Source organism: Athene noctua, chromosome 21 (assembly GCF_965140245.1).
Source record: "Athene noctua chromosome 21, bAthNoc1.hap1.1, whole genome shotgun sequence".
NCBI classification, from domain to species: Eukaryota; Metazoa; Chordata; class Aves; order Strigiformes; family Strigidae; genus Athene; species Athene noctua.
Genome location: NC_134057.1, coordinates 1,130,434 through 1,146,249, shown reverse-complemented (window position 1 = coordinate 1,146,249; position 15,816 = coordinate 1,130,434). Strand labels below are relative to the sequence as shown.

Genomic DNA, 15,816 nt, shown 5'->3' with positions numbered 1-15,816 from the left:
AGAGAAAAGTGAAAACCAATCCCTCAACCCCATGCAGGAACAACTTCAAAGTTTTTAAGTGAGGAGGGCTGTGATGAGACACATGCTTTTGACATACACGTTGCTGAGACATGAGTGTTCAACTGTGGAAAGAACTTGTCCAAGTGTGACAAAGGTTTTTGTCTTCCAGTTCTTTATAGAAAATATTTAACTTTCCAGTTTTTGGTGCAAGAACCCCCCCATTGATTTTCCTTGTTGCTAACTTCGAAATGATCACAAGTGAAACTTCCTAAAATTACTATATTCGCTCTCAGATGAAAATTTTTGTAGAATAAAACATCCTTTTAAAGCACATGGATTTTCTTCTTCCCCAAAACATGAATCAGTTGCAAATGAAGATTCAGGTGATTACTGAACAACTTGGAAAGCATCGGTTTTAAGCTGTGTACCTCTGGCTAGAGAGGCAAGGTTACCTCTATGTGGACAAAATGTATACATGTTAAGTACGTAAATGCCATTAGGTAAATTGTTTTTTGTGTTTGGTCCTGAGATGGGATGAAATTGCAGCCTTCGGGTGTTTTGGAGAACAGCCTTTAGATTAAGCTGGTACTTTGTAAATAATCAATTTATTGTCTGTGTTTAAAAAAAAGGAGGTGGGAGTTCAGAGGAGTTACGTGATTATGTTCGGAATTATTTCAAACACTGTCATGGGGTTTGAGTTTCCTTAAGGTAGCTGTTATATGAAGTTGATAATGTGTGTATTGGCCAGGTTTATTTAAAAAAAATGTAGACAGATTTCTGTGTACTGATCCTTAAATGGTATCAGTTATGCCTCATCCTTGCATCTTGCTTTTTTACTTTCCAGTTAATGTTTGAGCAATCGGTTTCATTTTGTTTCTTGATGGTATTGGTTTTCTCATGGTGTTCCTTTAACCCTTCGCTATTTCTTCGGTATTCTTTTTTTGACATGTTCCTCCACTTTCATCTTTTAACTTCACATACTCCCAAATTGTTGCCTCTCCTATTGTAATAATCTCCATCTTCCCCAGTTTATTTCTTTTAACTGTCCTACAGGCAGATTGTTCATTACAGCTCCTTCCTTTAACTATGTGGTTTTTTATGTGCATACTTTCTGTATGTATGTGGGGCTGGGCTTTGGCATAGACTGCCATCTTTTCAGTAGCTTGTAGTTCTGCAGTCAGTGGGATCATGGTTGCGATCAGAAAGGTGCCTGGCTGGCAGCACTTTAGATCTGGGTTGCTTTTAAATTCACTTTAATCATAAGGAGGATTATAAGAACCATGACAACCCACTCCCCACCCCCAAAATACAAAAAAAAGTTCATGTTTCATCTGGAGATCTGACTGCATTACAGGTCTAATAGTGCTTAAAAAAAAGGCATTTAAAATGTTAAGCAACGGAAGCATCCCCCAGAGTGTGTGTCAGTGGAATCTCTTTTGCAGATACACGTGTTTTGCGTAATGAAATGGGAGTATATTTTGTACGGTTGTGTCTGGATCTCTGCATTTGTGGTGTACAGCTCCCATAAGAGGGTATTAACAGTGACATGGCTATGTTCTGTGCTCCATTTCTATTCTTGGTATCAACAAAGCTATTTTTTTATCCCTTATGGTATTCTACTTGATATTCTCTCAAACTTAAAAATTCAAAGGTTGCTTTTTTTTTTCCCATGTGTGGATTTCTTCTGTGTTTTGAAGACTTTCATCTCGTACTACTCCTCTGAACTGAGTTTTTCTTTCAAAGGAAGAAGGAAACTTTCTTGGATAAGATGCTTTGTGTTAACTGCTTCACTTCCTAGCAGGCTCAACTTCCAAAGTTTAGATTTTTGGCTAGCTTGTCACAGGCTCTGCCCAGCATGGCTGATGGCTCCTCCAGGCGTGCTGACTCCATCTTGGGTGTACATACTGTGTCTAACCTTTCTTCTCAAAGGCTCGAGTGCAGATAATGTTATTTTGAGTCCCATCTGCCAGCTTAACTTGCTCTGTATCACTTCTGACCCAGAGAAGGTGTCAGCAATGTGATCAGAGCTGTAAAAACTGCCAGACTTTTCTCTAGCAGAGACCAGAGTCGAGAAGGCTCTGGAATTCAGAGAAAGGGAAGCACTGTGTGCATGTGCAACCCCAGCAGACATGCCTCTGTCCCTGGTCTTTGAGTCTGGTGGACAAAGCTCAGTGCAGCATATGCAAGGCTCCAGTTACGTGCAACAGTCATACAAGTCAGAGCCTAAAAGTTCGCATGTCTGCAAGTGTCAAGCAAGCTCCATATGGCTCCAAAGGCTGCAGTCATACCTATTAAGGAAAGATAAGTTCATACCAGACCTGAAACTGGTGTGGGTTTGAACCCTATAAAGAGTACAGGCTATACTCAGAAGATCTAGATATGTTTTGTCTACTGAAATGACTCCCAATCATTGTGCTGAATTCAACCTGGAGTCCTGGTGTTTCAAGGCAGGATTGTTCTCATTTTCCCTTCTCATCTGCATGTTCACTTGCATCGTGTAGGGTTGTATCATTTTTGCCTGCAGAGAGCAGCTCTGTGGAAAATTATGGAGGGCATCCACTTCTTGCCTTCTTTCCCCTTACCCTCAACATCTGATCTAGCTCACTCCCTTAGAGCATGCTATTTTGGCTGTATTAGAGCCCTGTTGATTAAATTGTTTATATCTGGTTACTGATGTTTGTCCCTAGGCCAGTCATCCTGAAAGACTAATGCAGTGTGGTTTGCTGTGCTTACTAGCTTGCTAGAGTGGGTCTCTTGGAGTGATGAGATAGACATTGATGCAACTCCAGAGTCTTTAGACCCTCCAGGATCTGTGAGGGGAAAACTGGTTGATGGGCCTTTTGGGGTTTTTTTTTTGAGTTACCTGATTTCAAAAACAAATGCCAAGTTGGAGAGCATTTCTGCTTGATACAAGTGATCTCCATTATAATATTCAGGGGTGCTTTCAGTTGCCTGTGGTGATCTTGTGGTCCTGTAACTGGAGGAGGAATGTTTGCTTAGGTGGCACTAGCCAAGGGTCCACAAAGTGTTCTTGTGATCCACGTCACCCCTAGCACCCATGTTGCCATTGAGGCATCTTGACTGTGTTTTCAGTTCAGAGTCAATTGGATGAAGGTCATAGCCATCTACTCTTTGTCTGTGGGAGCATAAAGTGGCAGGAACTGTTAATACTACAGTGTTTAATAGTGTATTGCATTACTTGCATGAATGTCTCCATTGAGAATCACGCTGACTAAAACATATGGACAACAATTAGGGTAAATAATTGTTCTTCAGTAAAATAACTGATGTTTTAGTGAGCAACTCTATAGGTCTGCAACAAAACAGTTTTTCTATATTTAACCTCTAGGTATAGTTCTAAATTGTAAAGGTGATGGGTATACATGATTTTCCTGTATGTTCATTTGTATGTTCCAGGGTGTGACAGATGTTGGGAGTTCCTTAGAGACTTGTCTTGAACTCTTGTCTATTTTTCTTTTTTAGATGTGCTGAAAGACATTATGACACCGCCAAATTTAACTGCAGAGGTATGTTTTTACTGTCTAGAATGTGTTCTCTTTAAACTTCAGTGTTTCTGAATGAAGGTATAAAGGAGGAGCTGATGATTAGTAAGGTAGGAGATTTGGGCACAAGGAATGGTATTGAATTGCTTTGAGTCAGTGGAGAAACTTGTTATATTCTTGCTGCTTTCAAAAAAGTATGTTTCTGACAACTAGATGAAGATCTGAAAAGGCAATCAGAAGTCTACTGTTGCAGAAATTTTTGCAGAATAGGTTATAAAGAAGTGTCTGTTTGATTCAGTGTGCAAGCTTATTGTAAAATTTAGATGTGAAGCTTAGAGAAGTCTGGGTTTTATGCAGAAGCATCACTTAGAATAAGAATGGGGAACACTTAAGCCACTATCACTATTCATATTAAACAACTTCTTGAAGATCTGAAACAAACCTTCAGTTGCTTTACAAAAAAAAAAAATATTAAAAATTAATTCCCACGTGATGCCTATGAGATGAGTAGGTTCTTAGACGCTTCGCAGAGCTGTCAGAACCAGCAGGGAAACTTTTAGGGGCTCCTTTTGATCCAGACCCTTGGTGAGTGGAAACTGATGTACTTGTTTTGTCAGTATTAACTCCCCAGGTAATAAATAAATACAGATTTACCTTTATTCTTTATGCAGAGGAACATCTCTGTGCATAGTAGTAGAGCTTGTAGTTCCTCTTCATAGAACGCTTCAGAATGGCTGCTGGGTAGATAAGGAGCACTTGTGTGTACCTAATTGTAGGAGATCAGTACATTTTGGCCTTACTGGCTAATACTACATCATAGCAAGGGCTCAGCTGCTTTTTTTATTATTATTTAAACCATCCTTCTAGTTGTAAAGAGAATGTTTAGGATATGACCAAAATGTAATTGGCTGCTTTAATGTCTGAATATAGAAGGACTGAAATTGTCATGTTGAAGTCATCTTCACTTCTGACTTGCTCTTATGAAGTTGGATGACTGTGTCCTGAAACCTCACTCAATACACACCAGCCAGAAAAAAGTATTTTAAGATCTGCTTGAGCAGTACTTTGGGTAAGAGGAGAAAAGGCATAAATGAAAAGGATGTGCTTCTTAATATGTCCAGAACATATGCTTGCTTTAGTTTATACTTTTTGTTACGGGGGTGCTCAGATCCCTTCACTGTCAATCCCAGCCCAAAATGTTGTTTGTGACGGCACCTTTCACAGCTCCTCTGTATAAGACAACACGGTTGTAGGGAGCTGCACGTTGCATTTTTTTTCTTTTCATCCCTGAATGAGTTACCTTAGATAACCAAATTGGTGACTCAGGACTTCCCTTAGCAGAGGGACAATAGTTCTACTATAAAATATTCTGAAGTTAATTAATTTCCAAGGACACTTCTTATTTGTTACACTTAGCGTGAAACACCGTGGTAGTTCATTATTCAGCTTGGATGTTTCTGCATCAAATTCAAAACCAAACACTGAAAGCTCTTCATCTTCTTTGGATGCCAACTTTCCGTCTAGGGTTTTTGCCATGTCTGAAGTATTTCCATGCTGGAAATTGCCTTCTGCTTTGCCACAGGCTGCTTTTTTTAAATTTATTTGCTCCTTTATGTGCTATGGGATTTTTCTTGCAACCTCTAGGAGGAGCTTGGAGAGAGTAATCAGAACTGTTCTCCATGCTGTATATTGCGGTGTTAGGAACCAAAATCCATGGAGGATCTGCACCCTCTCAAGGACCTGCTCAAGATTGTGCAGCTTAATGTTTCCTAAGGTTGCTTTTGGACTCTTAAAGTGTGGACACCATCACAGGGCACCCATTTCATCTGCTGTTCATTCCATCTTTGAAGAAAATACCACAACTTTTGCCTTTGATCCCAAATCATGGAGAGTATCTTCAGAATCTTGTTACTACTTGGGATTTTTCAGACTGTTCAATCAGGACTACTTTTTCTCTCCTTTTCACGGGAACTTGACTGGATGTAGTTAAGATGGACCCAAAGTCGTACAAATTCACAGCATCTCCTAACAGCTTCTTTTCTTAGGGGTTTCTAAATAAATTTCTCCATTCAAAAATGCTGCAAAAAAGTGACATCTCAAAGTTCACATGAAACGATCATTTGGGGAGTCTTCAGGTCTTCCATGTGGAGGAATCCATTAGTGTTTGTTCATGTTTGTTAACCTTTGCTGCTTCTCTAGCAAAGATTATTCACTTTATCGGGCTTCCCTGTATGGTCTTCTGGGAGATTAAGTGGGAGATCTGTACTACAAGTGGATAAACTGGCCTTGCAGATCCCTCCAAAAGTCTTCAGACTTGCACTGCAGTAATTTAGCAGTTCTGTAACTTCATTCCTCACTTCTGCTTTTTAAGTCCTTGGAGATTCATAAAAAGAAGCTTTTGCGTGTGTGACAAGAAAGTAGTACTTATGAAACGAATACAAACACTTGCCAAAAAACCAAAATTTATTTCTTTTTACACCAGAAAAGGAAATAGTGTTTCTAGCTGAGAATTTTTAAGTGAACCAGAGTTGTATTATAAGATCCCAAGTCTGTTGATAAGAGAATTGGGGTGCACTTTGTGAAATACTCTTCTCCTGATGAAACTAGTACAGCCCTATGTAATTCTGCAAGTCAGCATGGCATTGTCTGTCATCTTATCTGACGTATTAGAGGTTTTGGTGCATGTCTCTGCCTATGGCTTATTCTTTTATCTTGAGTCTTCTTTCATTTCATGCATGCTTGTTTGAAATTCTTTCCATTTCTATATGGAAAAAAGTGGGGTTTTATGTATATCCATGTAAGAAAAAGGACAACTTCATTCAGTGACTTGACTTTAAAACCCATTGCAAGTGCCTTACGTAAGATTTCTCTTTTTCCATTTTTAAAACGGAGATTGCAGGTTTTTGTTTCAAAATTCCTTTGAGCAAATTCTGGGAGTTTGTTCCTAATGTAGACCCAAGTGTGCGCAGAACTCTTCAGCAAAATCCCTATTATGTGCTCAGTGACTGAGGTCTGGCCCTATTTCTCTCAGCAGGTAGTCTAATTATGGCTGGAGTAATCGCTTTTCACAAGATTATTCTTTGTGCCAATGCACTTTTAAATTCTAGAAAAATTGTGATGTAAGATACAGTCTGTGCCACTCATTTCAGTAGTGGTGTGAAGTAGTCTCTTCATGCAGCAGGATGCTTGCTAATGTATTACTAGAGAAATGTCTGTAATGCATACAATATGCTGAAATAATATTGGAGGAAAAAAAAATTATGTAAGATAGGGGTTTTTTATTTAGAAAGTTAATCTTTTCCATGCTTGTCACAAAGTTGATCTGTCTAGTTGAGTTTGCTGTAATTTCCTTTTGAGATTTTGATAAATTACTGCTTCCCATTGCAGTTGCACAGTACCCTTTTGAAGACCATAACCCACCACAGCTAGAGCTCATCAAACCTTTTTGTGAAGATCTTGACCAATGGCTAAGTGAAGATGACAATCATGTTGCAGCAATCCACTGTAAAGCTGGAAAGGGACGAACTGGTGTAATGATATGTGCATATTTGTTACATCGAGGCAAGTTTTTAAAGGCTCAAGAAGCCCTAGATTTCTATGGGGAAGTAAGGACCAGAGATAAGAAGGTGAGCGATTTTCTGTTCTTCTGTTCTACCTGTATATTTTATGCTTTTTCTGCTTGTGGTGATTTTGAACAGTCAAGCCCTTTAAGAAATACTTTCCATCAGTTGTGATATCTGGTTTGATTTAGCTTTCACATTATTGGATCAGTGCAGTGGTTCTAAATGGAAAAAAGCTTTCCTAAACAGCAGTAGCAATTAGTCACACTACTGAAACAGTCTAGTTTTTCCATCTCTGTTCAAGAAGATCTGGACAGTTTATTTTAAATAGCCTTTTAAATAGCATTCTGCTGTGTGTTGCACCAAACAGGCAGTTGATGAGTAAACTTTCTTGTTCAGCATTTTCAGCCCAAATAAGAGGATCATTCTAGCTTGTTTTGACTGAATGGATGAGTTCATCTCCTCAGGTTCTCTTAATTTCTGTGTTGGTGTTTGGAGATGCATAGTCACTACACTGCATGTTACAGTTGAATATCCTTACTGGAAAAGTATACTGGAAGAGTCTGTTGCTGGATGCTCCTTTTCAACAAAAGGGTAGTTAAGCCCAGGCATTGGCTGCCTCAGAACCTACTTCATGAGGTGCTGCCATTTCCCTCCATACAAGTTTCTTGTATTTCTCCTGAGCAGAAATGGGTGGATCTCATTTCAGAGAAATGATGTTCATGGCTACAGGAGCTTTCTGTTAAGACCCTTGTCAGTGGTACAGACATATTTAGCAGTGACTTTGTTTGACCTTTTTGGCATGGTTATGCCTCGTTAACAGAAGTTTAACCTCCTTATTTGAAAACTTCTCCAAATATAATAAGGTGTGACTTCCAGGGTCACTTCAGCAAGCCTCCCTGCTCATCTTCCATCATTTCCTTGTGTATGTTGGTAGAGCAACCCAGGGAGATCATCCCAGCTGGCCAGTTTCATCCTGCAGAAGTACAAAGCTCCCTGTGTTCCTGTAACATTTTCATGAAGCATCAATTTCACAGTGTGTAGACCTCTAGTAAGCAGAGCTTCATGTTTGAAGGCTCTTGAGAGCAGAAGTGTCACATAAGGAATTTTAGAATTTGGCTGTTAATTCATTGGAAGAAACAAATAACTTCTTAGGTTGCTCTCTTTACAAGATGGAACTGTTATTCCATGCACTACTGAGAAGATAGTTGTGGTGCAATACTAGAGCGGAGACAGTGTCGAGGTTTCCCATCAAAGCTTTGGCTTTTGGTAAGAGTGCATGATAGTGAATAGGAATAAGCTGTGTGATTAATAAGCAGTGTAGATTACTCCTGCTGATAAAGATTATCTAAAGAGCCAGATAAAATATGGAAACAACAAAATTTCACAAATACATGGTGAAGCACGTTGTACCTCAGTTTCCCTTTTGCAAAAAGAGGGAAGTATATTGGTGTGTTGAGGGTGAGGTCAGTTAGGTGTTCATCAGTACCACCCTGGTACCGCTGGCATGTTTGAAGTAATGGAGAACTTAGTAAACAGGAATAGTGAGAGCCTTGTTTAGCTTCAGTGTAAATATTGCCTATAACCAGCAACTTTGTTTTGGTTTTGATGTCTCTACTGAAAGAGTTGATTCCCCCCCCGCCCCCAGCTCCACTTGAGCATGGTTATCTTTATGTGGACAGTGGGCAGCATGTGATTCACATAATCCTTGAAGTAGTGTTTATAAACAGGTACTCCAGTGCAGGTTCTGGGAGCTTTTTCTTTCCTTGTGGCCCGTATTTCAGTGTTATGTGTCAAGTGCTGCTTTCTGGTTTGACGCTTCACCACACCTTTATATAGCTGTCTTTCTGAACTCAAATTGAGTGAGGCATCAAAAGAACTGTTCTGCACCTAGGGACAAGAAAATACTTTTGTTGTTGTTGTTGGACCAACATAAGTATGATGAAGGAAAACTTGCTTTAATTAGGTACCAAATTTTATCCATTTAAAGCAAGCACAAGGTATGCAATTTGTATATAGCTGCTTGGAATACTATAGCCGGAATTGCTGTTGCCATTAATGTGCATGGCAAAGCCGTTCTCAAGAGGGTTTAGTCCATGCCAGCAGGAAGTGTGAGTCTGATTGCAAGAGGAAGTATGACTAATTGGTCAAGAGAACAACCTCGAGTACTTCTGTAGCAAGCTTTGCCCAAGTGCCTGATGGGAGAAGAAGCTTCGCAGAGGCCTTTAACATTAAGTGAGAGTTGTAGATGAGGCTGACAGTTGCTAGATAGCCTGTTAATGTACTACTGTCTTGGGAAAGGTAGTGGGGAAATAAGACACTGCAGAACTCAGTCTAAAACTCTGTCACTGACCAAAAGCTGTTGGTTTTTTTTCTCTCTAAGCGGCCTCTTTGACTTCTGTAGCTCATTATAGTGGGGGGAACTTTTTCAGAAGGAGAGAAAGATGTAGAAAGTATTGACTAAGTGGTTGTGTTTGTCAGTCACTACCACTGTAGTCGAACAGGACTGATTCCTATTTTCTCTTTGAACCAAGGGTTTTTTGAAATTGGATAAAGAACTGTAATTGTCCAGCCTGTTTTCAGAGCTAGAGGAAAAGTAAACCCCAAAAAAGTATTCTAAAAAGCTGCTGCTTCCACTATTTGAAATGGGTAGCTTATCACCTGTTTTTTCCTTAAGATGGACACTGAAATACTACTCTGATGACAGCTGGAGAAAGTCTTTATTCCTGCTTCTGCCTTGAAGGGTTTTATGGTGAGGATTAGACTCGGAAGGAAGCATAGTCTACTCACTGGATAGGTATCATCTGGAAACAGCTATTCAAGTGCTTGAGCTGGGAATGATCCATTCAGGAATGTTCTTTGACCATCCTACTGTTTTATTTTTAGGAACAGCTCCTAATAGTGGTGTAACTGGACAGGAAATGGAAACCAATTATTTTGTGCGAGGAAGTCTCAGAATGACTCTGAACAGGGTAGATATCCAATGTCTGGTGTGTCAGAGCTGGTCAGTTGTGATGACTTGTTTGTTTGATGTACTCAGGTGACAGCCTCTGCTAAACCTGATGCCATAAGTCTAGTCTGAGGCTGCAGCTTTACCCTCATGGTCAGGCATGCTATTAAAGTGAATGTGGGAATATTACTTCCAAAACCGTTTGTTCTTCATAAGAGTGCCTATGCTACATTGAGAAGAGGACTAGGAGCATCACCTGACAGTTCTTGTGATGTCTGTACAGCTTGGCAGTGCCCTGTGAAGCTCTGGCATAGGGACTTGAAGAAGCTTATCTAATGTCCATTTAAAAAATGATGATGGTGATAGATGGGAAATGTAAGGAGAAAAACTACTTCCCTGTTCTTTATTATTCTTGAGTAAATGTAAGCAGGGGTTGATTTCATCTCTCAGAATATTAGCTTGTTATGAAAGTGTTTTGCTTTGAAACCAGACCTTTGGAAAATGGAGAACTTTCTGTTCCGCTTCAGTGTGGCTGGTTCTTTGGATCTCAGGGTAAAGGCTGTGTCTCCGGGGAGTAAAAAATATCTGCCTGGAGGGATAAAACTGCCCTCCTGGCTGAGAACTGGTTTTGCTTTGAGATCGACTATCACTTTATACAGCTGCGAAGGTGGCTGTGTTCCCTTTGTTTTGGTCCCAGCCCTGGTTGTCCTGATAAGGTGTGCTGGGTTTTCTCTGCAGGGCACATCCTTTACGGCATGAAGAAGCTATGAGCAGAGAAGGATGCATTTCCCTTACCTGTATGGTTTTCTTCTGATTGGCAGCGTTGGCAAATTACTGATGGTTTGTTCTGAGACTGGAATTTTCTCAGTCATGAAGCTCAGATCCCAGGAAGGAAACTTTAAAGCTCTCTTAAGAAATGGGTCTGATAACTACTGAGATGACATCTGAATCAAAAACATGGTCAGTGTAGAAGGCTACTTAAGAAGGTCATTGTACAAGCGTGTAGGGGAAAGTCTTTTCTGTAATTTTGAAACAGCTTAAGTGGTAAGGAGACACCAACAATTTTTTATTAGCAGAAAGCTAATACTTTCATGTGTGCAAAACAGATGATTACTAAATTAAAAGTACTCTGGACACTCAGTTTATAGCTGTTGTAAGGTGAAACAGGTATTAGAACTAACAGTTTATAGAAATACTGTGTTCTAGGTTTTGTGACCAAAATGCTCGTAGACTTGTATATGAAACCCTTTTGTTTATCTCCAGTTTATTGCAATTTCATATTTAATTTTAATATGAAAGTTTACTTACTGATGCTGTTGGAAGTGTATAGTATGGGTTGTTATAAATCACATAATGCATTTTCTAGGAAATTAAATTATTTTTCATCTTTATCACTTTTGCTTGAAAATATTATCTATAAGACCTTTAAAACTATTCCCTTAAAGTTTAAGTTGATTAAAAACCAGTAATAAAAAAGTTCTTTGGTTATATGTTCTCAAAGCAAGTGTTTACTTCAGAGCTGTAATTCAACTGAGAAGTCCTTCATTTACCATATTGGGTCTGTATTAATGAAACTTTCTGCTTTTGATTTTTATGAAAACATTTCAGAAAGACATTGTGTAATAGAAGGTAGCATTAGTCTTGAGTACAGTGATATTAGCAAACAAAATTAGAATCTTTTGAATTAAACTGCTGTTGAAGTGTAATTCCTGTATTGGTCCTTAAAAATTAGAGTATGTTCAATGTGCCTCTGGCTTTTAACATATGACACTCTCCACCCTGTAAAAAAAGTAGCAGCATGAAACCATCTTTTACCTGACCCTCAGGGTGTCTGAGGTGTTTGTTTTAAAGATATGCAAAAATCTGCATTCTTTGCCTCATTGCTTGATATGGATGTTTGGAAACACACACTGAAGTAACTGTAAAACCAGCGTCCTGCTTGTTCTGTGCTGTGGACTGACTGGTAATTCATTGCCTGGTGTTAGATAATGCACACAAACACACACTGCTGGATGAGTACAAGAGATGTGGACACGTGTCTGGGGAAAAGGGGAATGCATATAAAGGCTGTCTCGGAATGGTTCAGAGAAGGGCTATGTCTTTGCTAGTCCTTAAGGTGCCCAGGATAGTCCACAGTGAAAAAATCGCTGAGGGTCATCACGAGATACTCTACTGAAAACCTGCATGGCTGGGTTTCTGTGCAGTATAGAAAGCACTGCAGCACTCCCCTGCTTTCTAGGTACAGCCAGCTTAGGTGCTTTGCTCTGTGTGCTCGTTGCCAGCGTAGCTGCTGCTGAGGTATACTCAGCATAAATCACACTGGTTTATTCCAGGTGCTTCAGCTACATTTTAATTCATGGTTTATTTGTCTTTGATTCTGAGGTAATGGGCAGGACTCTTAGTGATGCTAATAAATGGTCTTGATGGTTTTTGATGTTTTTCCCTCTGTTTAGGGAGTGACAATTCCCAGTCAGAGACGCTATGTGTATTACTATAGCTACCTGTTAAAGAACCACCTGGATTACAGACCAGTGGCACTGCTGTTTCATAAGATGATGTTTGAAACAATTCCCATGTTCAGCAGCGGAACTTGCAGTAAGTACCCAGCACCCCAGGGCATTGGCCTTTGAACTTAAGGTTTGATTATGTGATGGCTAGTGTTATGTTACGTGACATGAAGAGCTTCACATCTTGATGGAGGAGAAGATCATTCTTAAACACTTCATGTTCCAAGATCTGCTGAGTAGTGTGGTCAATCTGCTAGCATCCTCCCAGCTGTACTAAGTTGAGATCCATGAAGGTCTCCTATGGTTGTTTCACTACAGTTTTAAACTGAGAAATATTTAATGGTTTGAAGATAAGTGATGCCAAATATATCTATGTATTTGGATATTTCCTCTTTACTTGTATAAAAAGCCTTATTTTAATATAGCAATTTTGGGGAAACATGAATTGCTGAAAAACATTTGCTTAATGGTGTGTGGACTTCAAATGCTGCAACATCATTCTTCCCATGATGTTTAAAAAAAAAAAGTTTCAACTGGATAAATATCTAATTAACGCTAGCATAAACTTTTCTTTGTATGGAGGCTTATAAAATATTAATACATCTGTAAGCAATCTGGCTTGCTGATGCACTGTGTTAGTAAGGAACAGCAGATTCCTTGAAACTTTAAAGTATAAATACAGATTCACTGCTGTCCTTCTGTGGGCTGCGTTACAGGGCAGTAACTGCGTGTTCATTTTTTGTTAGTGGAAAAAGTCTTTCTAATGTTTTTGCTACGGGGTTTACTGCAAAATGGAATTAATTCCAGTGCCTCCTGTGGCTTCAATTAAAATTGCACTATTAATATTGTCATAAGACCATACCTGAACATGTAATGCACATAAGAAACAATCAAGCAACTTGTCAGGCTAGTTGTATTTAGAGGAGGAGGAGGAAGGGAGGAGCCTCTGCTAAAAAAGCTCTGCCTCTAGGGTAGAGGTATGGAGGTTAGATTTCTTCAAATTACCACTTATTTAATGATTTGGATAAACTGTGCTTTACTTGTGGAATCAAACTACAAGTATGAAATGTTCATGTGAGCATTAACTTGTTTGTCTGTTAACATGCTATTTTCACAGTAGGATGTTGGGATAAAAGCTTTGCTAAGCACCTGAGAAGATAGAGTAACTATCAACTTCAGCATCTTTGTGTACTGCAATATTTTATGTTTCTGTGGAGTTTGCAATTATTTTTTCAGAATATGAAACCAATAGTCTGTTTTATTTTTTCAGTTGTGTTATCTACTGTTGTGGTAGTAATTTTGCCGACACAGGGTAACTTTAAATGTGACTTCCTTGTTATCTTTCCTGTTTTAAAGTCACTGAGGGATCAGAGTCATGCCTCTCAGGCAAAATGAAAGGATGATAGGATTTCATGGCTCTGAGGATTTGAGGGAGATAAGTAGTAGTTTTATAGCTAGGCCATTCAAGAAGACAGTGTGGGTATGCTCAGTAGGGGCTTCCACAGCTCAGCAGGGGTGTTTTCCGGGTGGCTATGCACTTTACAGCAGGGTATGGTTCCGTGTGTATTGTCTAGAGAGCACTCTGCATCCGATGCTAACAGAGAAGTCAGGAACAATTGCAGAAAGATTTCTTTGAATGTTTCATTTAATATTGCTGGCTTTCATGCTGGTGTCTGGCAATTTCCAAAGAAAATCTGCTTAGGCTGCACCAAAAAACCCTCATAATTTCAGCTGTTGGTGGCTGCAGATTTAATTTGGGAAGTTATGCTGTGGCTGATAAATCTTTGGTGATGGTGGTTTAAAGGACAAACTTACGGTCTGTGTATAGTCTTGTGTGTTCTGGTTGGTTTGTGTATTAATGTTAAATTTTGTCCTTGTTTTTGTTTGTGTAACAGTTCTGTTTGTGTAACACTAGAAATCAGTTTGTGCTGACATGACTGCCCGCTCTGCAATTTGAAGAAGACAAGAGAATAAAACCCTTCAGTTACGTCCATATAAATGTAGAGATGAGAGGCAGTGTGCAAGGAAAAGTCAAGAAGTTGTCACTTCATATAGTTGATTCTTAGAATGCTAAAAAGAAACAGCAGCTTTCTAGGAACCCTACGGTTGCCTTAGAGTATTGCTACAAAGGACAGAAATCTGTTAGGTTGTTTCCAGTAACATCTAGCAAAGTTTGATGCCCTGCGGAGCTTAACCCATAGTAGGTATTTATGTAGCTTTCAGAATATCATAGCTCATGGTTGTGGTTCTGATAGTAATATTGTGCTTTTTGACACTTAAAGGCATTTCTTACAAAGTGACACTCTTGTTTTGCCATGCAGATCCTCAGTTTGTGGTGTACCAGCTAAAGGTAAAGATATTCACCTCCCCTTCAGGACCCTCAAGACGTGAAGACAAGTATATGTACTTTGAATTCCCTCAACCTTTGCCGGTATGCGGTGATATCAAAGTGGAATTTTTCCACAAACAGAACAAGATGTTGAAAAAGGTTGGTTTTCTCGCTTTTCTGGAAAGTGTTGTTGAGCCAATCCTGATGCAGGACTGGGATGTTGGTTATTCTTCAGTGATGTGTGATCACAGTGTTTAATTCTTTGATGTCTAGTTTTCCCAAGGAGAGAATCTACCACAAAATGAAAGCTGGATATTTTGAGAGTTGGTGAGATTAAGTACAAAGGTTGGATAAAAAAATTATACTGGATATGTATTGCAGTCGTTTGGGTAGTAGTGAGTAATCTAATTGAGGAAGAAACATTCTCATTCTAAAAATAGACTTGCATACTGAGCAAGTTAACTCCAGCTGTTTTCTTCACTAAATTTTCCAAAGCCTTGAGCAGGCACAGAATCCTGTCTGTGTGCTGCTGGCCGATTTCTACCCATCTGTCAAATTTGGTTGAATTTCCAAGATAACTATGTTCCTACACTTTGTAAAAGTACCTCTACAATCTATTCAGCCATCTTTTGGTTCCCAGCTGCAGTGCCTTGACATTAAACATTTAGAGAATTCCTCAGAACTGAGAATTTTATCAGTGTCTCAACTGTGGGAAAAAATTAATCTAGAATTTATTTTGACACCAAAGTCAGCAAGTTCTTAAAGATGAATACCTCGTCACTTGGTTTCACTAATTCTGGTGCTTGTGGAGATGGTTTGCATCTACTAAAGCAAAAGGTGAGACCATATTGAATAAAGGGTTTGTGTTTACTACTTGAAATTTTTTCTGAATAGTTCACTATTTAATGGATGTTGTTAAACTTAAGAGCATTCATTGACCAAATCCTGTGTACAAGCAAAGCATAAA

At 39.2% G+C, this 15,816-nt stretch overlaps 1 protein-coding gene across 1 annotated transcript in view; it reads left to right on the top strand.

Moving 5' to 3' along the window:
- Nucleotides 1–15,816, top strand: part of PTEN (phosphatase and tensin homolog) — a 49,003-nt gene that overhangs the window by 21,154 nt on the left and 12,033 nt on the right. The window contains exons 4-7 of the mRNA XM_074924251.1: nucleotides 3,484–3,527; nucleotides 6,891–7,129; nucleotides 12,467–12,608; nucleotides 14,842–15,008. Coding sequence (XP_074780352.1) covers nucleotides 3,484–3,527; nucleotides 6,891–7,129; nucleotides 12,467–12,608; nucleotides 14,842–15,008 — 592 coding nt within the window. The remainder of the gene's footprint in view (nucleotides 1–3,483; nucleotides 3,528–6,890; nucleotides 7,130–12,466; nucleotides 12,609–14,841; nucleotides 15,009–15,816) is intronic.